Source organism: Microtus oregoni, unplaced genomic scaffold (genome assembly GCF_018167655.1).
Source record: "Microtus oregoni isolate MIOR12 unplaced genomic scaffold, Mior012 000016F_ref0000370, whole genome shotgun sequence".
In the NCBI taxonomy this organism is placed as follows: domain Eukaryota; kingdom Metazoa; phylum Chordata; class Mammalia; order Rodentia; family Cricetidae; genus Microtus; species Microtus oregoni.
The window spans coordinates 6,843,335-6,870,327 of NW_024543075.1; the positions used below are offsets into that span (position 1 = coordinate 6,843,335).

The following is a 26,993-nucleotide window of genomic DNA, read 5'->3' on the forward strand; positions in this document are numbered from 1 at the left end:
TGAGAAGACAGGTCTGCCTTGTGCTTTGCAGAAGGCAAGCCTGCTGTATCTGCAGCCCCACCATGGTTAAGCTTCTCACCGTACTTTTTGGTTTTTTGCAGTGCCATGACACCTCATGGCTCATTGATAATGGCCCCCACTGCATTTGGCAAATAGCATTTCACAGGTCTGGGCACTGTATGCATTTGATATTGCAGAACTGGTTGTAGGCAGCAAGGAATATGCCCCCACACATCTTTCTGGAATCACTTCATCTTGACCTGCCCCTTTAGTATAAATAATATTTTCCCTCTTCGAAAAGCAATGAGAACTTTCTGGCAAGGTGTGACTTGCTGGCCCAATATGTCATGATATATAGAAGTAGGGGCTAAATGATAGTGATGGTGGGTCTAGATTCTTCTCTACCTCTGCATTCTGATGAGCCCTGGCACAGCTGAAACCACTTGGGGCATTCAGACACAGATGGAATTAAATTGATTGTGCAGATAATGTAGGCGCAAAAGATACTTTCCCTAAAATCCTCTTGGAGGAGAAATATGTCACAATGACAAGCTTTCAAAACACAGAAGTATTTTAAACTACCTGGTGAGTGCCATTTCCTGAAAGCTTCTTATTTACTATTTAGTGGAATGGGTTTCTGATGCAAACTCATCCATCTTCCCAGGAACCAGAAAATTGGCTCATTGCTGCATGTCCCCTTCTCATGCAGGGTTTGGAGGTCCTGCCAGTTCCTACTTTCTGAAGACTGGGTCTTTTCATAGATTGGACCTTCTTTTGGAATGTGCTGTCTATTCTAGGGAGTTGAGACTTTATTTCAAATTCAAATGAAATTATTTTGGGGGCACTTAGCAAAAGTATGTCATTCGGTTCAGAAACCAGAATGGAAATAACCACGAAACATTACAGAGAAGTTGTTATGGGCATACATGGTAGCTTGCCCCTTCCTGAGAAGCCAGGTTTTGCTATTCAAGAATTGGGGTTTTCACTGAGTCAATAAATTTTGTCCTTTTGTTACCGTTGGCACAGTGGCTTTGATAGCATTCTGACATTTCCATGACATCAGTACAGATTTTTTGCTCTGGGTTGATTAAAAGATGGGACATTGTTTATTATGTTGCTCTCTAACCTTTTGGGATGCAACTGTTGGCTTTGGATGTACCAAGCTGAGAGTCTCCTGCCATAGAATTGTCAGGTCAAGTAAAGTGTTGTTATGGTTAATCTTGACTATTAACTTGGCAGGATTTAGAATCACCTAGGAGACACACCTCCATGAGGGTGTTTTAACACCCATCCTGAATGTGGACAACAGCACTCACTGTCTAAGAGTCCAGGCTGTAGACACAATGCGACCAGCTGCTGCTCCTCTGCCACCGTGCCTTCCTTGCCATGATGGTCAGTCCCCCCAAACTATGGGTCAAAAGAAACTCGGCTTTAACTTGTTTATGGTGGGTGTTGTCACAGCTATGAGAAAAGTTACTAATATAGATCATTTTTGAGGTCATATTCAGCTTTCCTTGAAGACCCAAGATGCTGGGATGAGTAAGAAGTGGCCTTGTGTCACTCTGCTGCATTCTCCAAATCTTCCCCTACTGCTCTACTCCCAGACACCAAGAGTCTCCAGATGGAGCTATGGTGAAGAGCAATTTCAGACCACTTAGGATGAGGTGGGTACCACAGAGAATCCCACCTTTGTGTATTTGAGATTCTTTCCCAGGAATTGTATGGCTATAATTCATCTTCTTGTACGTCTGTACCCCAGACATGACCCTATGGCAAGATGAACCCTTTCAGAATAAATTAAAAGTGCCATTATCTGAAAGCCAAACATAAGAATTTAATAATAACTTTCTATCCTGGCCAACAAGGTCAAGATGGGAGGTTTAGAAGCTCCCAGTTCTTGGATAGTCTTCAAGTCAAGTCTATCCCTAGATAGTGTTGTCTGTGGGAAGGTGGAGGAGGTGACCCCTTTGCAGTCAGAGAGATGCTGCCATCTGGTCAGCAGGAAGGTCAATATACAGAGCTCTGGTCCTCAAGTGTGAGCTGAGCCCTTCTCCTTCCTTCCCTGTGTCTTAGTTACTTTTCTAATGCTATGACAAAATGCCATGACGATGGTAATTTAGAAAAGAAACTGCTTAAGCCGGGCGATTGGTGGCACATGCCTTTAATCCCAGCACTCGGGAGGCAGGGGCAGGTAGATCTCTGTGATTTCAGGCCAGCCTGGTCTATAAGAGCTAGTTCCAGGACAGGCTCCAAAGCTACAGAGAAACCCTGTCTGTGTTTAATTGGTCTTACGGTTGCAGATGGTTAGAGGCCAGAGCAAAAGCATGGTGGCAGGGACAGCTGAGCGCTCACATCTTGATCTATAAGTAGGAAGCAGAGAGAGAAAACACACTGGCAATGGTGTGGAACTTTTGAAACCTTGAAGTTCAGAGTTACACACCTCCTCCAACAAGACCACCCTTCCTAATCCTTTCCAAATGGTTCCACCAACTAAAGATCAAATATTCAAACATTTGAGTGTGGGGGACCATTTTGGAAAATTACTACTGAGAATGGGAAGTATTTCAAAATACTTTTAGACAATGTTCTGAAATCACACCTCTAAAGATGGCCCAGGAAGACAATAGATTGCCCTGCCTCTCTGTGCCAGCCCTGCCTAATTCCCCGGGGACGTTGTGAGACAACAGGGAGTGTGAAGTCTGTGTAGTCTTTGACATGTATGGTGATGAACAAATTACTCACCTCCACTTAGCTTTTAAGCAATCGCTTACACTTAATTCATTCTTTCAGGTGATCAATTGACTCGACATAGAAACCTGTGCAGGATCTGTGCCATGTATCACTAAGGTGTCCCAGACAGGACCCTTCATTGACATCTGCCTCTGAGAAGATTGAGTGCAGATGTAGCAGTTTGTCATGGGATTTCAATTTGTCTTTTTAAGCTACAAAGTGAACAGTCCTGTGAATTTACTTTATTCTGAAAGCAGCAAAAAACTCACATATTTCCTAGATGGGGGAACATTATTAGAAGGCAGTTGGGTTACAGCCTTTGATGCTATGTCTGCACACAGGACTGTTTCCTTGTGGGTGGGAGAGACGGAGTTCATAGATATCATAAAGCTTTTCATTTAAACTGAGAGAAGTCTGAAATCTGGTTGTTATGTTAAGAGGCCAGACTAGAATGGGGTCTAGAGTGTCTGGCCTCTGATTGCTCTTCATTGGTTTTCTATACCCTACTTACCTAACATCCATCTTACACTTATTGTATAGTGAGAACTTGGCTTTCATTGACCCCGTGATCTTCACCCTGTGTGAGCAAGGGCAGGAAGGCATCCTTGGGATGGTCCAGGCTGGCAGGGAACTTGTTACTTCTGACTTCCCATCCCATGCATAGAACAGTCTTTGGCAGAATCTCTTCCAATGAGAGTCTCTTCATATACTTCGTTCTAGAAGCCTATAGTCTGGTGGTTGCTGGAAATCCTTGGGCCTTCCTGAGCTCTGAGTAAAGCCCTGAACATATATAGGTCCCTCCTCAAGGCTGTGGAGCATGAGCAAGCCACCCTCACATGAAGAGAGGAAGACATGTCTTCTCCACATCAAGGTTCCATCTGACTGGCTTGTCAAACTGTGTGCCGGCTCCTGCGTTTGGGGCCCCTGATGCTTGAGGAGGTGTGGGTGCTCCTCGTCTTGCTAGCAGGATGCAGATTTCTGAGACAATGCTAGACCTGCAGCTCTTGCCAGGCAACCACACAGCCTCATTTCTGCTATGAAAGGTTGAGGCTCTGGAAGGCAGGCAAAGTGGATGGCTGATAAGTGAATGGGCAACTTCCCAGATGATGTAAACCTTGCCTTCCTCATCAGCCCCACACTGAAGAAATATCTCTTACCACCCAGTGTGTATGGATTTGGGACTGCATAGACAGTGGCACGGAGGACGATAGTTTATGGTCAGGGGCCTTGGGTAGTGTGCTGGTTTCTGGTTCTGGTCCTGGTTCTGGGGACTGAGTCCCTCTCTTCAGCAGCCAGTTGTAATGTTCAGCTCTGCTATGCGCTTCCCTTCTGCACACTCCCTTTCGCCTGGAATCCAGGGCACTTCCCACCCTGAGGATACCTTCCCTCCCACTGATTGTCAAGCTACCAGGCCCACAACTGCGAGGGGGGTTTCAGTTGTTTCTCAGCTTCCTCCAGGAACACCAGCAGCCCAGAGACCCACATGACAATTCTGAAATGGCTGCAACATTTCGAAGTTGCTAGACAGTTTCTTAAGTGGACAGGTAGCTTGTGGGGTACATGAAATGGTATAAGGCAAAGTTGGCTGGTTGGTGCCCACTAGAGGGCTATGGCATGTTTTCTTTCCAGAGGCCCATCTGCCTTCAGTAAGCTTGCTGAAGTCAGCTAGCCAATGCTTATTGTGTGATACTCCTCTGCCAGGAGTTCCACACATATCACCACTAGAACACAGAGGGACACTGTCAAGTGGGGGAAGGATCTCCACAATAGTTTTTTTTTTTAATAAAATAGACTGTCACATGGTCTCTGCATGTGGGTGACAGTTGTGTGGCTTGGTCTATTTGTGGGGCCCCTAACAGTGGGATCAGAACCTGTCCCTGGTGTATGACCTGGCTTTTAGGAATTTAGTCCCCATGCTGGGATGCCTCAGCCAGCCTTGGTGCTGCCTCAACTTGATAAACTATGCTTTGTTGACTGCCATGGGAGATCTTACCCTTTTGGAACAGAGGAAGAGTAGATGTGTGGGGGTGGGGGTGGGGGTGATGAGAGGTGGAGGGAGAGGATAAAAAGAGAGGCAGGGGAGGGGAAACTCTGGTTGTTATGTAAAATAAATGAAATAATTTAATAAAAATAAAGATTGTCAACAATTTAGAACATCCCAAACCCTGCAGAGGCACTAAGCCCCTTTCTTCTCATCTTCTATGAACAACACTGTGTTTTCCATGCGAGAAACAATAATTCTGATCTGTGTGGTTGTTCCTCTATGACGGAGACTACTCAGTTTGGGGGAGGAAGGTGGTTATGATTCCAGATGATCAAAGGCCAGCAAGACAAGGAAACCAGTGTGTGCTCCTGTAGAGGGAAGCTGCCTGAGGCCCTGCCTGGAGGCAGGACAGCACCTCTGAGGGGCAGTGTGAGCAGCACAAGCTGGTGCATTTGTAATACCCAGGTTAGACAAAGCCCTTCCATCCAAGCAAACAGGCCTGGAGCTGAAGGGAGAGAAAGGGCAAGCCACTTTCCTGCTAACACTGCTGGAGCAGGCCCCACAGTGAGGATGACAAAGGAATACTTCCTGTAATAGCCATCTTAACTGTAATTACAGAAGAAGTCAACACAGTAAACAAAATACACCTTACCCTCACATTTAGATTTCCCTGCTCCCACAACTTCTATTCACCCAGGAAGGGTCTCAGCAAAGATTGGTGTATATTAGGTTGGTCTGTAGGTGCGTCTGTGTGTGTGTATGGGTGGGGGGCTCTAGTTCATGGCTCCCCAGGTATTCTGAAACAAACCCCAAGCACTGTGTACATTTCATTTGTAAATATCTTAGGATAATGGCTTAATATAAGCCTTGAAAGTAAACCACTAAGAATCTTTTTTAACTTTATTTTATTATTATTATTATTAAAAATTTCCACCTCCTCTCCTCCTCCCATTTCCCTCTCCCATCCACCCACTTCCCCCCCCCTCCAGTCCAAAGAGCAATCTTTTGACATCATCAGGTGCTCTCCAGTCCTAGAGGGTTCAAGGTTCCTTGATTGTTTTCTTTTACACGTCCATGTCCTAAACAAGGGTCTCAGTCAAGTTCAGCTTCTGCAGGCTGTTGGTATTTGGTCTCAGTTTCTTTTAATCTTTAAACTTGTCTCATCCACTCCTCGTCACTAAAGACATTAAAACTTCTTTACAGAGCAGGCTGCTGTGTAGGCTGGACCTATTACACTTGTGTACGTGGAGTTGCACAGACTCCAGGTTACATTAGGTTTATGGTGTGCAGGAATGTCTCCCACCAGGAGGTCATCACACCTGGCCAGGACTTTCTGGGATGTAGCAGGTGATTTGACCTACTCATTCTTTCAAGATTTCTAAACACTGGGGCCTGAAGTTTGTCATTTTGTTTGCATTTTAATAGTTTGACTATTTTTCTGCTACTGTTGCTTTAATTTTCTTTATTATTGTCTGTGTTTATGATGTGGGAGTGGGGTACACGCATGCCATCATGTATATGTGGAGGTCAAGGGCAGCTTTATTGAGTCAGTTCATTTCTTCCACCTTTACCTGGGTTTCGGGAATCAAGCTCAGATCACCAGGCTTGTGTGGCAAATGCTTTTACACACTGCCCTAATTCCTGCGGCTGGAATGAAACACCCAACCACAAGCCTCTGAGGGGAGAAAGATTTACTTTAGGTCACAATTCCAGCTATCGGCCCGTAATTATTAGGAAGTTAAGAGCAGAGAGAGAATGAATGCATGCAATGCCCTCTTGCCTGCTGTGCTCAGCTCCATTTCCTCCTGCATACAGTTTTAGAATCCTCTGCCTAGGTGATGGTGTTGAGAGCTCACAGTGGGATGCGTTTCCCGCATCAGTGAAATGAATTAAGGCCATCCCTGTAGACATGCCCACAGATCGACCCAATACAGAGAACCCTTTGTTGAGACTCCCCAGATGATTCTAGGCGCTTCACAGGCTACGGTTTGATGCTCTTTCCTGACAAAGTCAATTTCCAAAGCAACTTATGCGTTCCCTGGTGTCCTCCACAGATGATCCGCTCCTTACAAACCCCTGGGTTTTAACATAAGTGATGTGTTTAAAATGCTGATTAAAAAAAAATGCTCCTTGGTGATTATTGGTTGCCACAGGTCTGAAGTGTATGCTACCAAAATATGGAGGTGTCTGTTCACATCTGGTCCCTTCCTTGCCTGTGTTTTGCTGTGTTCTGTTGCACCATTGTTCATCTTGTTGGAGACTCTAAGTCTTTGGCTCTTCTTTACCTCACGATATCACTTTCCTAGCATCCTGGTTCTCTCCCTTCTTGACTTCGAATTCTTTTTACATGTCTATTTATTTATTGCTATGGTGCATATGTGTGTGCACAGTGTGTGTGTGTGTGTGTGTGTGTGTGTGTGAGAGAGAGAGAGAGGAGAGAGAGAGAGAGAGAGAGAGAGAGAGAGAGAGGAGAGAGAGAGAGAGAGAGAGAGAGAGAGAGAGAGAGGAGAAAGAGAAATAGAGGTCAGAGGACAACTTTGTGGAGGGTTCTCACCCTTCACCTACACGTGGGCTTCCAGGGTTGATCTCAGGCCTGCATCACTAGGCAGCGGGCATCTTTACCCACTGGGCTCTTTTACTGGCCCCTCAATTTCTATTTCTGTTAAGACATGGTCTTCCTTGGTCACACGTATACTGGCTACTGTAGTTTTTCCTCTCTAATGTTTTTTTGTTTGTTTTTAAACATTTCTTTGATTTTCTTAGATTTCTTCTCCAAATCTTTATTTTTTTTTCCAATTGTCTCCTCCCTCGTGTTTTCTGCTCTTCCTTGTGCTGTTATTTAGTGACCTATATCATACTCTTTCTAATTTTTTTAGCTCAGTTTCTACAGTTATGCTTTCCTCAAGCTCTTGGGTGTGCCATCCTTGCCTCGTTGCTGGTATCCACCCTATTTTGTCCATAATTTCAGCTGTGTACTGGCTGGGAGTCAGATGAGGCTTTGATTTGGTTGTCCATGTTGATGTTATGTTGTAATGGGGTACGGCTGTGGCTGTGCCCCTGAGTTCAGCCTAGCACCCTCTCCTAAGTAAGGAACAAAGGGGTCCTGTGTTTGGGCTCTGTGCTCTCTTCCCCACAACTTCCTTTGCCTTTGTTGTCCCTGGTGCTCCTGGCCTTTCTAATTTTCCTTCAGTGGAGGTCTTACCTGGGAAGTTTTCAAAGCCCCACCCCTCCACGGCCTCCCCGTATCCCATGGGCTTTCCTACAGTTTAGACACTTCTATGCCAGCTACAATTTTGAAGAGATGCTTGGGTTGAATTCAGGTGTCTCTAACCCTAGGGCTTTGCTCACTGTGGCGCTATGGACTTGCTAGTGCTCAGGGCCTCATGGTGTGGGGGCTCCATGAGCCTTCTTCTCAGACAGCTGCCGATACTGAAGAACTGTGAGACTGTGATCAGACAGCACCCATTCATAATTCAGTGTGTCAAGATGCCTGTGGCTTTTTGTTTTATTTTTCTTGCAACTCTGTCTGCTTTGGGTGATGGATCTAAGAAGGTTTTTAAAAATGGCCCCTGCTTTTCCTGTATTGAGTACACAAGGCTTCTTTCCATTTTAAGTAAGATTTCCAAAGAGCCTTGTATTCTGAGATGCATGTGTCCACAGTTTGTTTCTTTTCTTCAATAGTCCCCAAAAGGTATACCCCACAAATGACCACTGTCATTATCATCACCATCATCATCACCATCACTATTATGCTGCCTGGAGGCAGTAGGTAGAGGGAGGGAAGTGGGTTTTATTGTTATAGTTTGCTCTGAGTGTCAATCATGCTCCAAATACACACTACTCTCCCTTGGCCGAGACCTGGTCTGGTTGAGGACTTCCTTAGGGAAAGGTCACTGGCCAAGCTTGCCTAGGGAGTTTGTGCTGTATGCAGACTACAGTAAATGTCAGCTCCCAGACCCACCTTCATGTGCCCCCGATGAGATGCGCAGGATGGCATATCAGAAACACATCTGCTACTGATTAAGAACCTGTGACTGCTGGGAAACCTTCCAGATTTAGCTAATCCAAGCGCTAGAGCAGTATAAAAGGGGCATAGTACCCCACAGAGCCACCGATGGAACAGGTGCACCAACCAGTGCCTGTTGCCTGGTCTGCTATAAAGATGTCTTGCTTCTGGTGGTTCCAGGAGTTGGAGCTCCAGGCTCACTGGGATTCTGCCACAAGTCAGAAGAGGCCACCACCATAAATCAAATCAGAACCATTTGCTGATCAGCTATTGTACTAAGCCATTTGAATGCATTATCTCAACTTAGAGGGTTTGATGTGGTTACACAGAGAATTATATAATCAAGATACTTTTCAGCAGCTAATTCACAACCAAGGGACTCATGGCTTAAGAATGACAAAAAAAACCTTTGCCCACAGGGCCACCAGCTTGCTATAGGACCCAAAATGTATGAAGTCAGGACACAGATGTTTCTGTCACTCTTTATTCTGTCCTCTATGTCTAGTGTGGCTTTTGACGTATACTGACAGTTGTAACCACAAGGTCAGCAGATGGTGGGAGAGATGAGTAAATATGCCCACACTGAGGACACACAGAATAGTTACCCAGCCTTCGAGACCTTCCTGGCCTGGGGCATAGCAGATAAGGGATTTGGTGAATGCTGGGAAACGTCCTTGTAAACCATCAAAAGACAGCAGAGGAACAACAGCTCTGCTCAGTTTCTTGCATATTTCTGGCTTAGAAGTGTGCCAGGTCCTCAGCTTAAATTTTGCCTATGGCTCTGATCCACCTTAGAGAGTCATCTGTCCCCATAGCAGCATGAGGTTTGTGTCCCCGCCTGAACAGTGTAGGCAGAGCTGAGGCTCCCTTGCTCTGGTCTTTTCCAGAACCGCAGCACCCCAGAGCCCCAGATTGATGAGCCAACCTGCTTTACAGCTGCCAGAAGCGTACCCCTGCACGGCACAGCGTGGAGGCTAAATGCCAGACACAGAGATCGCTCAAAGTGCACTACATCTGAAGATCATTTGTAACACTCCACGATAAGATGTCGGAGGCCCCATAGGGCAAAAAGATTCACAGAAACTTTGATTCCTCAAGAATTTTATATTGTGTCTAACACCAGAGTTACAGGCTGGTGATATTTTGATGATAAATTCCTAGCCATTTTTTTTTTCTGGAAGACAGTTCTCCCCATCCATTAAATCAAATAAGAGGGGATATGTCCCTAGCTAGGCAGAAGCTGGAGCTTAGTTGGGGAGGAGCAATTATGGATGGCCGAAGCCACCATAGCCAAAAATGGTTCCCAACTGTCATCATCACCATCATTCATGTCATTGCTATCATTGTTAGCACCACCATCATTTTCACCATCATCATCAGCATCATTGCCACCATTACTAACAGCATCACCATCATCATCATCATGCCATGGTCCCAATAGCATCACCATCATCATTACCATCATCACCATTGTTATCAAATCCCAAATCAAGTCATTGACAAACCACCTGCTGTACTAAGCCATTTAAGCATGTGATATCAATTTAAAAGGGATATTACACAGATAATTGTAAATAAACACTAGACATTTTTCTCCCATTTAATTTTTTCAAAATCTCAAATGACAGATACTATAAGTATTTAAATTTTATGGATAGAAAAAGTACAACAATGAAATAGGGTTCAAGAAGAGTTGCCTAAGGTCCCACACTACATTTTAGGGTGAGATCTAAGGTGTGTGAGACCATGGAGAGCAAACTTAATTCGTACCCAACATTTCTCCCTCTACCCCACAATGTGAATCCAATTTTATGGCTATTGCGGGCATAAGGACAGTGGGAATGGAGAAATTAGTGCACTCTCTGGCAGAGCTAACTCCCGGACTGCTGGGGTAACCAACCTTATTTGAGTCCTACCATTTCTCTCTCAGCTCCTGACTTGTATGCAGCATTGAAAAAAACTCTGAACTATGGTACATTTGTAAAGAAAATTTCTTGTCATAAATTTCTTTGATTACCTTCGTCAGTGACATTAGAAGCCCACGGCCACACGTTGAGAAGGATTAAACAACGTGGCAGTAATTGCACACTGGGCAGCTTCTGCAGTCACCAGGCTACAACACTAAGACAAAAGCTGGGATAGGGTGGGGCTATGAGGACGTAGGGCTAATAGATGCCATAGAAGGAAAGCTGAAGGCAGCAAAATCGATTCTCTTTAGGAAGTGGGCCTGAAATTCTACTGCGTTCAATGTCTTCAAGAAAGTTGTAACCACAAAGTCAAACCCAACAAGGATTTACTTAGTAATTGTTGGTGAGGAGGGCAACAAGCCATTCACTGCCCACAGGAACCCAGGTACTGGGCTCTGCAGTTGTAGGAAACAGATGTGGGAATGGCTCTTTAAGAAAGCCAACCTTCATAAGACAGCCCAGGCCCCCAGATCAGGGACTCTATCCCAACATGCTGACTCCCACTGCAGACACCAATGGTAAGGTGCCTCTAATGTCTTCATATCAGCTGCTTTAACTGAATGAGTATCAGCAACTAGGTCACTTTTTGAGGAATAGAGGTTAATTAAGTCACAGTCAAGAGGTTCAAGACCTGAAAAACTGAATCTGGTGGTAGCACAGAGCATCACAAGGGGACACAGAGGATACTTGCTACCTCAGGAATCTGCATGATGAAGCCACTCGCAACATTGCCTTGACCTTCTCTAACTCCAGTCACACACTGAGGGACCCACCTGTCACATTGTTTGTCTGTATTTCCACAGCAGTGTGATGAGGCGGTCCCTCTGAATATCACCCACATATCCACATATCTGCCCACATATCCACACATCTGCCCACAAAGCCACATTTGGCCATGCATGTGGGGGATCCTTGACTTTCCTTTAGGTTAAGTTGGTTAATTTGTCAAAACTTCACAGAACTCACCAAAACTGATATACTTGTGGTTTGAGTTTTGGTGATTTCCATTTGTGAAAGGGAGCAACTCAGCAACAGTCAGTAGAAGAGACAGGTAAAATCAGACAGGTCCCAAGGACTGGAGCCTTGTTTCTGAAGAGCAAGTGTGTGCTGCCTGCACAAGGGACTGGTGTGGTCTTATCAAGAAAGTGCCCAAACCCCATTGTTCCAGAGTTTTATTTGAGTTTCATTGATTGCCAGTGATTAGCTACTTCACTAGTGGAAATACTGGATTCCACAAGAAGTCCCCACTTATATTCTGGTTATGGTGGTGGCTGGAGCTGAGTCCTAAACTGCTCACCACATGACTGATGGATCTAATAGGACAACCTGGATCACCTCGTTGGTGGCAGCTCAAGTGTGGTCCTGTCTGCGGTCTGCAAAGTGTCTGCTTGTGGATAATACAGACCCTCTAGTCAGTCAGGATGTTTCCTTCTCTGCCAGGAATTCTGTCAAAGACCTGACAAGTGCTGTCACAGGCCCAAATCATGAGGATCCAGGCCACCCACTCTGCCCATCACCACCCTGTACGGTCTCCAGGGAAGTAATCAGTATAGTCACTGGCCAGTAGTTCAGCTGCAAGAGCTGATATGCCTTGTGGATATGCCATGACACAGAAGTACATCAAGGTACTGTGAGCCCCTGGGAACTCCAGCTGGCATCTGAAAAGGCCTTTGGGCTGGTTCTGGCAGGGCCTTCAGACTGGTGGTGGGCACCTGCAAACTGAGACAGACAGAGGGGAGGCTGGCCACGCTGTAGATACCTCTATCACTAAAACTCCATATGCCCATGGCCTCAGTGCCCAGCACTGGCGGAGATGAGCTCACTGTTCATTTGCAGAGCCCGGAATTCAGATCTTCTGGAGGCAGGGGACAGCTGCCTTTGGTGTTACCTCCTGGTAATCAGCTGGGTGACAACAGAAGAGGCCTCTTCACCAGATCTGTAGGAGCAACAGCAGAAGAGTGCTATGGACACACCAAGCCCCAGCCACAGGGAGGGGTCAGAGATGAAGCCCAGCATAGCAGAAAGTAGTGATGTCTTCCTGGAGTGGGTGGGCCTCTGGCTGCCACTCCCTACCCTGTATTGTTTTAGCTGCTTTGCAGGAATAGGAGGTGCCAGGAGCTGCCTCCAATGGTGGACAGGTACAAACAGAGGATGTAAGGAGCTGGCGAGGGAAGGAAGTGAGCCAGGCCATGATGGTTGGGGGAATCTTGCTGCCTGCCTGCCTAGCAGCCAGAGTGCTTCTTTATTTATGCAGAATTTAGTAATTAGGGATACATTCATGTTGTTCCAAAGCATAGATCATATCATTTTTGTTTGGGGATACTTCCTTTTGCTCATCTTTTAGTCATTGTGAATAAGCTCACTTCATTTTGTTCATCTTTTACTCATCATTAATAAACTATGACAGAACCAAGTTATCATCTCTAGTCATTTTCCCTCAAGTTTTGACACCATTGATAAACAGAATTATCATTTTTACTCATTAAACCCATAACCCAATTTTTAAGAATTTAGAGGCATATGATAAGTTATTATCATGCTACAAGGATATTTGACCAAAACAATCTTCAAGCCATCCCGGGCATAGTGTGATGTCCCAAGCAGTGTAGTATTAACTCTTAATGGTCAGAGTGCCCAAGAAATAGCCTCAGGCCAAAGCTGCTGCAGTTAGTATTTAAATTCTCTCATAATATAATGTATAGATTTTATATTATAGAATATTTTTATTATCTTTCTATATCATTCTTTGCCCATCTTTATAAGTCTCTGTGTAGGACAGAGGTAGCTTCAGCTAGTCTAACTTGGTTGCTGTATTTGTCATGTAATTGCCTGGGTGTATAATGGAAAGAGACTTGTAGTCTGATCTGTGGCCAACTCCTCTAGCCCACCAAATCTTGTTGACCTTTTAAAGTTCATTTTGTTTTGATTATCTTGTTCCTGAGTAAGTATAGGGACAGATGTCTCAAAAATATCTCACAGCCTCTTAAAGAGATCTCTGCCTTCTTTATGTGTGTCACAACCTCCAAGGTGTCAGGAAAACCTTCAAGTAGATCAGGATATTTCACTAAAGCAGGAGGGAGGATAGTATGCTCAGGATTGTCTTTGGGAAGCTTGGAAATAGTATTCCTGGGAGATGACACAAATGATTCATAAGTTTTCCATCAATTTAATATTTCCAAATTGTACAAATATTAAAAGTCTCTCAAATATGTAGCAGGTGGAGATAAAAATCAAAGGTGGTACGGCAGCCATCATGTGACTCAGCTTTGCTGGCTCTTTGTCAAAGAGCTGTGCTGGCTTTATGACTTCTGCCATCCCTGTCGGATAAGGCTGTGCCAAGAAGGCCTTCAGGTTGGCTGTTGTCCAAGGAGGAACACGAGAGGAGAGAATCTGCTGCTGTTTTAGGCTACTGCAGCCAAGGGTTGCCACCCTGTATAGAGAAAAGCTGCTGTCTCAGGGAGGCAGTGCTGCCAAGACAGAGGTGGCCCTTATGTTCACTGTTTAAGCAGGGTGGAGTCAACAAGATCCATCACATCACAGAACTGGGCTGCAGCCATGTCAAGACCATCTTGTTAGAACTTCATACCTCACTGACAAGATCCAGAGATTTCCACAGCTCGTCTGTATACATAGGCAGCCTCATGGTGAGGAGCAGAGCACATTGATCCCACGGCATGTTCACATTGGTGCTTTTTCCCTTAAGCCCATCACATCCACAGAACTCTCCTCTAGAGCTAGCATCTTCCCAGACAACAGCTCTCTCTGCACAGGGTGGTGTCCTCATGGCTGCAATGACCTGCAGTAACCCTCATTTCTCTTCTCTCATGTTCAATCTAAAGGCCTTCTATTCCTGCGAAGATGCTGGTATGATAGGCATGCCATGCAGAGACCTGGCCTAAGAACACCACCTATACTAGGTCCTACGATGCTGGGACTTCAGCCCTGGCCTGTGGCTTGTGTGTATGCCCCACTTTAATCCATACCCACCAAAATGCATACCTGGTTGGGTGAGGTACCTGGCTTGCCTGAAATTCTCTGTGTCTGATACAATGCATGTCACATTGTGAACATGTGGATGTGAGGGGTGACAGAGTTAGCAAGACTCTTAACCTCCAGCAGCTTACAAGATGAGCATTGCAATCACCCTGTATCTGAGCATAGGGTCTATGGGTTTGCCTAATTGATCCTGCAGCTCAGGTTCGCACATCTTCCATGTGGGTAGTGTGACAGATGACCCTGATGAGACAGCCTAGTGACTCAGGCTTGTGGAGGGAACTGAGCCCTCTAGATTGCCACAGAGAGATGTTTGGGGTTTGTCATTGTGTTACCTGGGCAACTAGTTTAGCCTCTGGCAGGCTCTGCAGGGAGGAACTGTGTGATCTGAAAGGAAAGGGGAGGCATCTGAAAGGTTGTGGGTGATCTTGATGTACACAGAGAGCTGGGCTAAGGAGCAGTCATGGGAGGTCAGAGCCTCTCTGCAGGGAGGGAGGTGGTCACCTCAATATCTCTGCCTAACAGGAAACAGGAGTTCTCCATTGGAGTTGGAAGACTCTGGGGTGCTGGTATCTAGAGTTGGGGACCATCATCTGTAGGTGAAGGGTTGGAAAAAACCAACCCCTCCAAACTTTACTTAGCGCTAGGACATTTATAAAAGCAGGGTGACAAGTGAGGTTTGTTGTGTGGGACAGCTGAGGGTTCTGTAAAGACCCGACACCAGCGCGGCATGCCATGCTAGATACCAAGCCAGTGCTCATATGCCTTTCCCTCTGGGGGAAATTCGGAATGAGCAAGCTTTGCCACCCACAGGGAGCACTCAGCTTTTATTAAAGGTACAAAGCCCACCCTAACACAAGAACCCAAAAACATGACCGTATCTTTGCACTTGCCTCTGACTCATCCAGGCAAGCCAAGAGCCCCATCCCCTGGAAGACATCCGGTGGTTCTGAACAAAATAATTTGTTGGATAAGCAATAACAGGAGATCATAATGGGTTCCAGGTACAACAATACAAGCCTTGTTTCCACACTTCTATTTTGGGCTAATAAAAGCTCACTACAAAGAAGTCCTAATTATAACCTTGCAGTCTGGCGTGATCACAGATCAACTGGTAACTTGCCTTTTTCAGAATTCCGCATCGACATAGAAGAAGCGAGGATGGTACATTGTCCTGAAATAGCTGGTCTATAAATAAAATCCCCGCATGGGTTCAGCACCCCATTGTTGTTCCTTCACACATTTCCCATTTGTTTGGAGTAATCTCTACTACAGACAGCCCTGTGAGAACCAAAACCCGTGTTAGGCCCAGAATGCTGAGTGCTCTCGGCACATGCTAGACTTCCACAGAGTTTCGCTCTGTGTGTCTCCTGTGGGTGTACTTCTGCAGGTCTGGGCAGTCTGTCGGCAGTATTGTCTGTGTGCCCTTACCATCACAGACCAACATGGCCTGAGAGCAGTCAAGGCGAGGATGGTACAGAGAGGTGACTGGTGCTGGAGCTGTCCCAGCAGCATCAACACCGCCTGTCATTTTGAACAGACACTGTCACAGGCCTGACCATAGGCAGATGTGGGACTTGGGCTGGGGAGCAGATCCTATGAGGAATCAGAGTGGTTGGGGTAAAGGTCAGACTGAGCTCTGGAGCGCAGGACAGGGCAAGGGCCTGCTGCGTCCTCAAAGACAGGAGTGTCCCAGAAGCCTGTCAGTGATGTGAAGCCAGCGTGAGGAATAATGGTAACAACATGGGTACTTAGATGTTTGGGGAGACTTCCAGGTGCTTCTAGAATAAGGCAGAGCTATGAAAAGACCCATCAGGAGCCCTGCCCCCTTAACAAGCACAGCTCAAGTGGTGCTTCAGAAGGGTGGGCCTCCCTTTCCCTCCTCTGTATGCTTTTCATGGTGTGGCCATTTTAGAGGCATCTCTGTGATTCGGCCCCAGCCATTTTCTTCTTGGGACCGGGGGCTGTGGACCAGGACTTTAATCTCAGTCTCCCAACTGAACATAGCAAAGCAACTTGTCTTTCAAGGCAAGAAAAGTCTCCTTTGCCAACTCAGCCCAAAGAGCTTTCCAAGATTTTGTTTCTTTTTCCCCATCTTTTCTTGTTTAATTGAGACAAGATCTCACTCTATAATCTAGGCCTCCAAACCTTGGCAGTCCTGTTGCTTCAGCCTCTCACTAACTGGGATTATAGGCATGAGCCAGCAGATCTGACTCAAGACTTTTCTCTCTGTAAACAGTGCTCTCAGGGGGATTTAAGGTTTCAGTGGGGACCAGTGGGATCTCCTCGGGCGTGGCTAACTCTGCATCTTGTGTCCCCAAGGACTGAAAGCTGTGAGAGCCCAGAGGAGACCCAGCAAGTAGACAAGGGGCCACAGACGCCACCCCCACAGATTCTCCTGCCCCTGGAGGAACGTGTGACCCATTTCCGAGACATGCTGCTGGAAAGAGGGGTAAGAACCCTGAACATCCGTGGGGAGATAGTGGGGAGGAGGAGGGCCCCTGGGGAACCTCGGGAAGGACTGGTCTTTCCCCATTGTACCTGCACCTAGGCTGATGGGTGTTTAGGAGATGAAGGATTTGAGGCCCAAGCAAACCCCAGGAAGAGCTGCTTCTGCTTCCTTTCTTGGAGAGGGGGCTTCGCAAGGCATGGGCTGCTGGAATGGTTGGAGGGACGCCAGCCAGTGTGGGAAAGACTTCTGCCATCCTCAGGCCAGGCTTCAGGGCCCAAACCTCAGGGATGACCCGCTATGGGTATCTTAACCCAACAGGGGATCTCACACTTCTGGATTAATTAGACTGTTTTTAAATAAAGTGATTTCTGAATCTCGTTTTGAGTGGAGGAAACTGTATGCGAAACCAGGACTTTTATTTCTTACTTTGGCTTTTGGGCACAAAACTGAGCCAGTACAATATCGTAGCCCAGTTGGGTTTCTTCACAGAGTGCGGCAGAACACAGAAGGCAGTAATGAAGACTGTGTGAGGGTAATTGTAATGAATACGGTAATGGCCTTGTGAATCCAAAGCAAATTCCCAAACTCTGCAGTGGCATGCTTCTCCCTGCCAGGCTGTTTCCTGGAAACACCTTTGCCTTCTCTGCAGCAGATGCAGAGAGGCCGCTGAGCAGGGACTGGGGAGAGGGCAAGCGCTGGGTCATCACTCCCATGGCAGGCCAGGCCCAGCTGGGCTCTGGGTGCTGGCCAAGGGAAGGAAGGATGGAGGCAGGGGTAGCACCTCGCGACTTGAGCAGGAAAGCATCCACTCCCACCTGCCTTTCTGGCAGTTTTCTCTCTTTTGGTATTATGAATGTGAGCATGTATACCTATTTATGTACCATCATCTAGAAGCAAACCTCAGTTCTCAGTCTCAGACACTGAAAGGGCCAAGAATGAATCGATGCAGGCCACTCACCCATATCTATCCTAACAGTGGAACGGAGTGGTAAATTCATTGTACAAGTCTTAAGTTGGGTTCCTTCATTTGAACTTCTTCCTCAGTCTGCCCTGGGACACTCCATGTGGGCTCCTGTTCCTGCCATGGTGTAACTGTTCTTTCCATACTAGATCCCATGGCACCAGGATATGCTGGACCATTTCCCTGGGATTTCCAGAGTATTCTATGGAGGTTGTTTAGGCTGTGACCAATATCTTACTCCTTGTGCTTAATTGGCTGATGCAAGCACCAGAGGAGCCTATGGAGTGTGTGAGGAAGGGGTGTTCCCTGGAAGGGCTGAGGTTTGCTTCCTGACTCTGCACTCTTGCCCCCACAGAACAGAAGTAGGATGGGGTGGGGGCCATCATGAGAACAAAGCACCACATTCATCTCCCCAGGGCTGAGTTCCTGTGTTTGGCTCCATGGCTCCAAGATTCCTTGAGATTTTCTCACGCCATTAGACCAGCTCTACCTCCTCCCTTACTCTGAACAGCCTCCAGCCAGGAAGACGATGCACGATCATTTCTGCAGGGTTCTAGCCAGCTGGTCCAGTGTGTCACCATGAATTATTTAAAGTGTTCCATTTACTTATTTTTTGTGCAAGTGTGTGTATGTGTGCATGCGTAACACACAGACCTACACAGTACACAGTAAACACGCTGAGGTTAGAGGACAATGTGAGGATGTTTGATCTCTCCTTCTGCCTTGTGTGTCCTAGGGGATCAAACTCAGGTCCACAACAAGAACCCTTATCTACTAAGCCATCTCTCTGATCATGATCTTTTGAGAAGTCAAAGGGAGAAGTCCACTCCATCATTTGGCCTAACTTTCAACTTCAAGTTTTGGAAAGCATTGAGTCCAATGTACTGATGCAGTCTTCTGGAAGCTTGCAGGGATGGAGTGAGGAGCCAGCACTGCCTTCCTGGGCAAAGGAGTAGGTGGGACAAACTCATGGAGCACTGAAGGTCTCCAAAGGGCTTTGCTGGAGGGATTGTATGCTTAAGTTATCAGGGTGAGGGATTTTTAGACTTTGCTTTTGAGATGCTTCTATAAAAGTCAAAAAGAGCAATAGGTGTTTGAGAAGCAAAGGGCCCGTGTTGTGCTGATTGCAGAAGGTCCAAGAGCCCCTTCAGTTCTGGAGTAGCACAGGGCAATCTAAGCTTACAACACTGTCATAAAGCAATGCTACCGCCTGCAATACTCAGACTTTATAAAATATGCCAGCCAATTTCATAAGTCACTCATGCTCATGAGAGTTTGATAGCTCAGCTCAGGAGACTTCCAGCTGCTTAAAGAATGAGCCGTTAGAAAGGTCACACTTTATGGACTGAGTGATTAACAAGATTTTTCTATTGCATTTGCTGACTACTTAGTTCAGAAACCTGTGTGCTCATTGAGTGATGAAGCCAGGCATGGAGGATTTCTAATATCTTCAAAAGACAGTACTTGGGTTTTCCCAGGAGATTATGGGCTAGGGAGGGGCTCTAGTTATGTGCTTTTGTAACCAGCAGGAAATGGCTCAATAAAGGTTTCTGTTTTATTTATTTAGTCCTTGTACGAGCACAAATCACAGGGGAACTTTTTTTAAAGCTCTATTTAATTGAGTAGCAGGTTGCCGGATTTTCCCTTCCTGATTAACTGAGTACACGGGAGACAGGGTATTGGGAGTCTCTTCTTGTAGCATCCTTGGTGCTCAGTGTTGCTTAGCCAGGGCTGGAAAGGGAAGTCCTTTGCATTGTGCTGGACCCAAGCAATGCAGGGCTCAGACTTGCCTCTGGGTACCCCCAGAATCTGTCTGTCTGAAGGAGTGGGCCTTATGGACACTGGTTGACACCATAGCCAGCTCCAGGAGAGGTCCTGGAATTTGAGTTCATAATTATGTCAAAAACAAGAAAGAATTGATTAATAGGATATTCATTACATAGTGGTCATTGATCAAACTGAACAGAGGGATCACTATGGAGCCTGTGTGAAGCCAGTGTGGAACAGAGGTTCCTTAGTCAAGTCAGCTTACAGCAGAGGGCACAGGGTACGCCTCCCAAGTGTCTGCATATTGGTATCACCCCGCAGCCTGCTGTATGTCTGATCCCTCTTCCTTTCCAGGGCACATTCACACATGACTACCATTCATTACAGATCTGGCAGCACCAGGATGGTGCCAAAAACATCGCTTATTATCACAGTCACAGGAGAAGTGGTCTGCATAGGTGGTCCTGAGGGCAGGCGCCTGTGCCAGCTACTGGTCCTTGAATTTGGGGGGTAAATAGCTGCTCTGTGTTCTTGGGGCTGGTCTTAAGTGTCTTGGGCATGGGACATGCTGATAAAATGAAATGGCATAATGTAGCAGGGAAGGAGGCTTGTTAGTTCCCAGCCCACCCAAAATAACCACACAGAAACTGTATTAATTTAACACTGCTTGGCCCATTAGCTCTAGCTTCTTATTGGCTAACTCTTATATTAATTTAACCCGTTTCTATTAATCAGTGGCTTATCAGCAAAGATTCAGCACATCTATGTCAGGCTGCAGCGGCTCCCTGGTCTCTCTCTCTCTCTTTCTCTCTGACTCCGCCCTTCTTTCTCCCAGCATTCAGTTCTACCTTCCCTGCCTACGTAAGTTCTGTCCTATCAACAGGGCAAGGCAGTTTCTTTATTCATTAACCAAGACAGAAGGACCTCCCACATCAGCATAACCCATACTTATCAAAGAAAATAAGAGCTGAATATGTCAAATTGTTTGTTAGTAAATCAATCAATTTTCAGAAGAGTACTAAGAGAAAAGCAGCACAAATCCTACCCTAAAACAATTATTTACCTGCAGAGTAAACTTAATTTCATACCTTTCCCCCTAGAAATAGATTTCATAGGATCAGTGATGGCACATGTGTGTCAAATGTGCATAGCCCTGGGTTCCAGCCCCAGCACCCAAAAATACAAAATAAAGCTTAAAGAGACTTTTAAAAAATCAAGACTAAAGACTTTTATAGTATATCTGATACTGAGTTTCAATTGGACACAGTTGAATCAATTTCTCTTTTCAGTTAATACCATAAGATTCAACTTAATTTGCAAACATATGTACATACTGTGTGTTCTTGTAAGTAGCTCATAATTAAATTAGTATGAACTATTATGAAATCTCTCTCTCGTGTGTGTGTGTGTGTGTGTGTGTTAGGGGGTGAGTGTTAGAGATCAATCCCAGAACTTCACAAAATCTAAGCAAGCACTCTACTTTGAGCTATATACCCAAGCCCCTAGGAAATACTTTTGATGAACAATGGAATATTTGATGAAATACCAGTTTTTATCAATCTGGAAAACTGGGATCCATTTGCTGTATTTTCCACTGTTGCTGTTTAAATAATATTCATTGACTCACATATATATAAAATTGTGTGGGTGTGGGTGTATCTCTCTCTCTCTATCAGGGTGTGTGTGTGTGTGTGTGTGTGTGTGTGTGTGTGTGATTTATTTCCTTCTGAATATAAACATTTGACTTCTGCTATCACACTGTTTTTGAAGATGCTGTTCTAATTCAGTATATTTTCCTACCAGCAAAGTCTGAAAAGTCCCTATGGTTTATTTTGCCAGCTCACCCAATCAGCACTGAATAGCAGGAAGGTTAAGCGTTTGCTACTTACTATTTTTTAAGCCCTCTTGGTCCATTTGTTTCTGTTGGCCTCTATGCCCCTCATCCCTATTCCCTGGATCGGCTGCCCTGGGATTTGGCCATGTAGTGCCTCAGGTGTGACCGGGGCCTTCTCTCTAGAAGAAATTGCAAACCGTTGGGGAACTGTGGCCACCTGCTCAGATTTCAAGATGGGATAACAGTCTCTAATGTGAAAATAATCCTCAGAGCAAATGAATCAGCTGTGTGTGGAATAGCCGTGTAAAGGTCTATTTATAAAAATAGAAAGAATCACGAGCGCTGTACAACATTGTGAGCACCAGAGGCAAGGCTAAGAGTGTTGTGTCCCAGTGTGAAGACAGGGTATCCATGCTAGTGGCAGCCCCGCCCTGTGGTCCAGGACTTATTTCTCTACCTAGCGTTCATCTGGACTTTTCTGGACTCCAGGAACCATTCCTGCTTCTACTTGCTGAGCTACACTCACACCCAAGAAGAAACCCACTTCTCTAAATTAAATTCAGAGAAATCTCATGGAAACCTGGGCAGCTTCTGTCGGAATCTCCCATACACTGTGTACCATTGTGTTTACCAGCTCACCCATTCTGCATTCCCGCCTCAGATACACCAGCTATGCCAAGCATTTGTGCCAGAGCTGTGCTTAAGAGACCTCAAACAGTGACCATGACTTCTCCTTCAGCAGAGGAGAAGGTGGCCTCCCACACCAGGCCCGAGTCTTTGGTTTTATCTACAACTACCTGTACTTCTCAGGGACATCAGCGCTAGAAACAAAGGTTCTTGAAACATTCTCAGGGACTCCATCAAAGAGAACAGCATTCCAAAGAGGCAAGATTCTGTTTCTACAAAACCTTCAGGGAGTTACGGCAGCTGAGGGGCCACAGGAGAGGACACTGGGAAGGCACAGAGTACACAGCCAATGCTCCTCAAAATCTGTGTGGAATTTGAATCTTTATGACACATTAATTACCTTTCTCATTGCTGTAACACAATATTCGAACAAAGAAGCTAATGGAAGAGAAGGTTCATTTGAACAGAGTGTGAGGAGAAAGTCTGTCATGATGGGAAGGCCTAGAGGCTGGGGCCTGTGGTCGCTGGCTGCACTGTCTTCTCAGTCAGGGAGCAGAGAGTAGACAGGATGTAGAGGTTGGGCTATAAAACCTCTAGCCTCATCCGCAATAATCCATGTCCTCCATCAATGTTCCTCCTAATGTTCCACAATCTTCCAGAATAACCCCTTCAGCTGGGGACCACAAACACATGAGCCTGTGGGTATGTTATGTGTGGGGCAGAGGGCGCATTTCATATTCAAATTTCAACAGAGCTGAAGGGAGAGACATCTGTGAGTCTTCTTCAGTGTGGCCAAGTTTCCAGTGGTCTCTGTGTTCCTTTGGAGCCCTTCTGATCGATCCCTGTACTCAGGGAAAAAGGACTTCTTCTGTATCCTTGCCTGAGAACCAGGAGGGGATGGAAGGGGGAAGAGGGGCCAGCAGAGTGTGCTCACAAGCACTAAGAAGAGATTTAGAGGATTCAGGGACACATCCATGACCAAGAGACCCAGGGGTCTCTCAGCAGCCATAATTGCAGGCCACTCTGTATACATGTCTGTTATTCCTGTGTTCTTTAATCAATATAAAATAATTTCCATATTGTTACAGTGAATAGAAACTTTAATGATTCGTTGTACTAGAGTCTAGGAAGGGGCTTGGAACACCAGTCCTGATATTTCTTTAGCTCTGTTCATGGGCCTGGGACCGAAGGAAGGGGTGAGCCCTTTGGGGAGACTGTGACAGAGGCACGCTTTGCTTTAGAGGTCCATGGTACTGTCAGAAGTAGAGTGGCCTGGATTCAGAACACTTCCTTGGAGGACAGTTTGTAGTTAATGAAGGAGAAGTCATTTCTAATTGGCTAAGTAGTTGAAGCCCAGGTTTAAGGCGGCCATCTCAATGTACCAGGGAATCAAGAGAGACAAGACAATGCTTGGTAATCAAATTTGGTGAGGAACATTAGTGTCTGAAGTAAATGGGTTTGTGTCTGAGATGGAAATAAACTATTTGAAGAGGTTCCAGCCCCTGAATGCTAGTCCAGCTGTCAGTTGCCGTCAGTGATGCCCAAAGATCACAGGCTTGAGCTCTGTGTATGGCAGAGGGGCAGTACAGATATGTGTATAGATGCTGTATGTCATAGACTCCTGCAGGAGTGATTGGCCCCCCAGTGCAGGCATCAGATGGGACTGCTAGTGCCTGGATTCTCTACCCTGCCAAGATCCCCTTATGGGCAGGAATTTATCATACAGCTACTACCTCAGTGCCAGCACTTTTTTTTCCCTGAGCATCTGGGATCCCCAGATTCTTTGTGGTCCAAGGATTGGAAAATACAAGACGTTTTAGCTGGAAAGATGAAAGGAATATTCTGTTGGCTATGACAGGGTGGTTAATGACAGCCCTGGTCACTCCCACACGCCTGCTCAGGTCTGACCCACATTAATAACCCCAGATGGCCGGGGGCTGTCAGTGGCAGATGGGACCTGCATCCTTGCACTTTTGGCCATCTCTGAACATGCCTGACCACTTTGTTTAAATGAAATCCATTCGTCTCAAAGCTGAATCATCCCCAGGGGTAGCACAAAATCCGATTTCCTCAGTTTCTGGAGAGGTTTGGCTAATGCTGGGACGGAGATGGAGTGGTTTACTCTGGCTGCTCCTTGCAAATGCTCCCCTCCCAGACGGTAGTTCTTTTCCATACACAAGTCCTTGATCACTCCCTGGGAGGTCTGATGGGGCCTCCCCTACTCATCTACAGAATGGAGAGCTAGGCAGCTGCGAGGCTTTGGGGTGCTTCGAAGGATCTTGTCCTCTGCAAACTCTCTTTGCCTAGAGTGAATGCTTAGGAGTACATGGGGCCCACAAAAGATGCAGGTCACATCCAGGCTGTTTAGGGAGCAGCCATATTAAAGCTGAGAAGGGATGTAGGCTCCGACCAGGAGGTTGCTGGGTGCCCAGCTGAAGAGGTGAGGAACTGAGAATTCAGATGGAGAGCTCTTGATGAAGGCTCAGGCTGTGAGTGGAGCAAAGGATGTTGGCTGAGGGGAACTACTTGGAGATGACTTTCTTCATCCAGATACCAGGTGACCATCACCAGAGGCTGCAACCTGGGGTTCCTATCTTGCTACTCCATCTGGGAAACATTTCTGGATTTTTCTACAAGGTTGTCTTTACAGGTTGAACAAATGGAGATCTCAATACTATGAAAACTCAAGCTCCTGGAGCTGCAAACAGGCTACCGGTTTCTCCTGAATGGGGGATTTCCCTATACCCATGTCCTGTTCTGCACTAGCTCCTCAAGACATAGTACCACACAGGGTCTGCAGCCTCGGGGACGCTCATACTAACCAGCCATTGCTGGGATGGCTCCTCAATGCCGGCTCCAATGCGATGGTAATACCTTTCGGGGATGGACACCCCCTCCCCAGTCACAGCTAACCTTGTGGCTCCCTCTCAGGGCCTGGCTTCAGAACACATGACTCTAGTTTCCTCCACTGTGGAAGTGGTGAAGCATCTGGTGACTCAGACGGCAGAGACAAAGCAGAGGATACCCTGTCATCCTTAGGGAGAGATGCTGGACGTAGAGAAAGGACCACTCACCTTGGGTCATGAGGAACACTTGTCTACATTCTCAGGGTTCTGATGACAGCAGGTGACACTGAGCAGTTGGTTCCGTGAGAAATGAGATCTAGAACCACGAAGATTGTCCCACCGATATGGGCAGTAGTAGTCATCTACATGCTCAGGTCCTCTGGCTATCAGAAGGGGTCACAGAGCGGGGCCGCAGAGAGGACTGGGGAGGGGACACATGTCCCAGTCAGACACAGGGGAAACACCGCGGGGACTGGCCTAAATGTGATTGAAGAATTCAACCATTTGAGACCAAATCAAGGAACATGCTAGATAATCAAAGAAGCATTAGGGGTCAAGGGGAGGAGGGTGGTGACACTGTCAGGAAAAGCAGAAGTAGTGGCATGGGTCTCTGGACTCGCAGAGTGGGTAGCATGCCAACGTGGTCCTATAGCTGAGCAGCCTCGTCCTTAGGTGTGGGTGGGGTATGTGGAGGATGATCCCTGTTCTCAGCCATGAGCTCTGGAGCTGAGACCCATGTGAACTCAAGGGACCTGTCAGCATGGCCATGGGTGAGATGACCGGGTTGGTTTATCACTTAAATCGTAGCCAAAATACAAGTTTCTTTCTTTCTTTTTTCTTTTTTGCCTCCCTCATGGATGACAGACTCCCCTGAGAAGCTTTATACATGTATTTTTTTTTCGAGACAGGGTTTCTCTGTAGGTTTGGTGCCTGTCCCGGAACTAGCTCTTGTAAGACCAGGCTGGCCTCGAACTCCCAGAGATCCGCCTGCCTCTGCCTACTGAATGCTGGGATTAAAGGCATGCGTCACCACCGCCCGGCATATACATGTATTTTTATAGCTCCTTCTAACACCTCTAGATCTTCTAAAATCTAGACACCTTGTCACAGTTGAGTATATGACCTACTCGATAGCCATCCTCAGCCCTCTCTGAAGGAACCTTCCCAGGTGGTCCCCACAGTAGAATGAGCCCATCTGGCTGAGCTCGGTGAGTCTGGCCACAGCTCTGCCCATCACTGCTCCAGATCCTCCTGTGGAAGTCACTCCCCCAGCCACTCTGCCCCTGTTCCCCATGACATCAACATTGTACCACATGCTTAGTCATGGAGAAAAGTCCTGTGTAGACTTGGGTCACTTCGCCAGTGAAAGGGTTAGTGGGATAGACAGAAAGAATGCTGATTATTAAAGACAGAATTGTTGATGGAGAAGATTCCTCTGTCATGATGCGCAAGCATACATGTGTTGGTTGAAGCGGGTCCTCACTCAGGATTAGTCCTTTGTGCCTCTGTAACTGCTGTCCTTACAGGAGCACAGTTTACCTTGGCTTGGGGTTTCAGGGGGATTTCTTCCACCCTTGTGGGGAGCCCACGAAAGAGCAGTTCTGTCCTTGGTGACAGGATTCTGTGACCATTCACACCACCTTGGAACAGGAAACAGCAGGAACCAGGGGTCCTGTTCATTTATTTATTTAGTATGTATACAATATTCTGTATGTGTGTATGCCTGCAGGACATGAGAGGGTACCAGACCCCATTACAGATGGTTGTGAGCCACCATGTGGTTGCTGGGAATTATACTCAGGACCTTTGGAAGAGCAGGCAATGCT

At 46.4% G+C, this 26,993-nt stretch overlaps 1 protein-coding gene across 1 annotated transcript in view; it reads left to right on the forward strand.

The window, feature by feature from the left end:
• Tcerg1l (transcription elongation regulator 1 like) overlaps positions 1-26,993 on the forward strand; it is a 181,210-nt gene that overhangs the window by 143,271 nt on the left and 10,946 nt on the right. Inside the window, exon 9 of the mRNA XM_041666116.1 lies at positions 17,003-17,132. Within this exon, the coding sequence (XP_041522050.1) occupies positions 17,003-17,132 (130 nt within the window). The remainder of the gene's footprint in view (positions 1-17,002; positions 17,133-26,993) is intronic.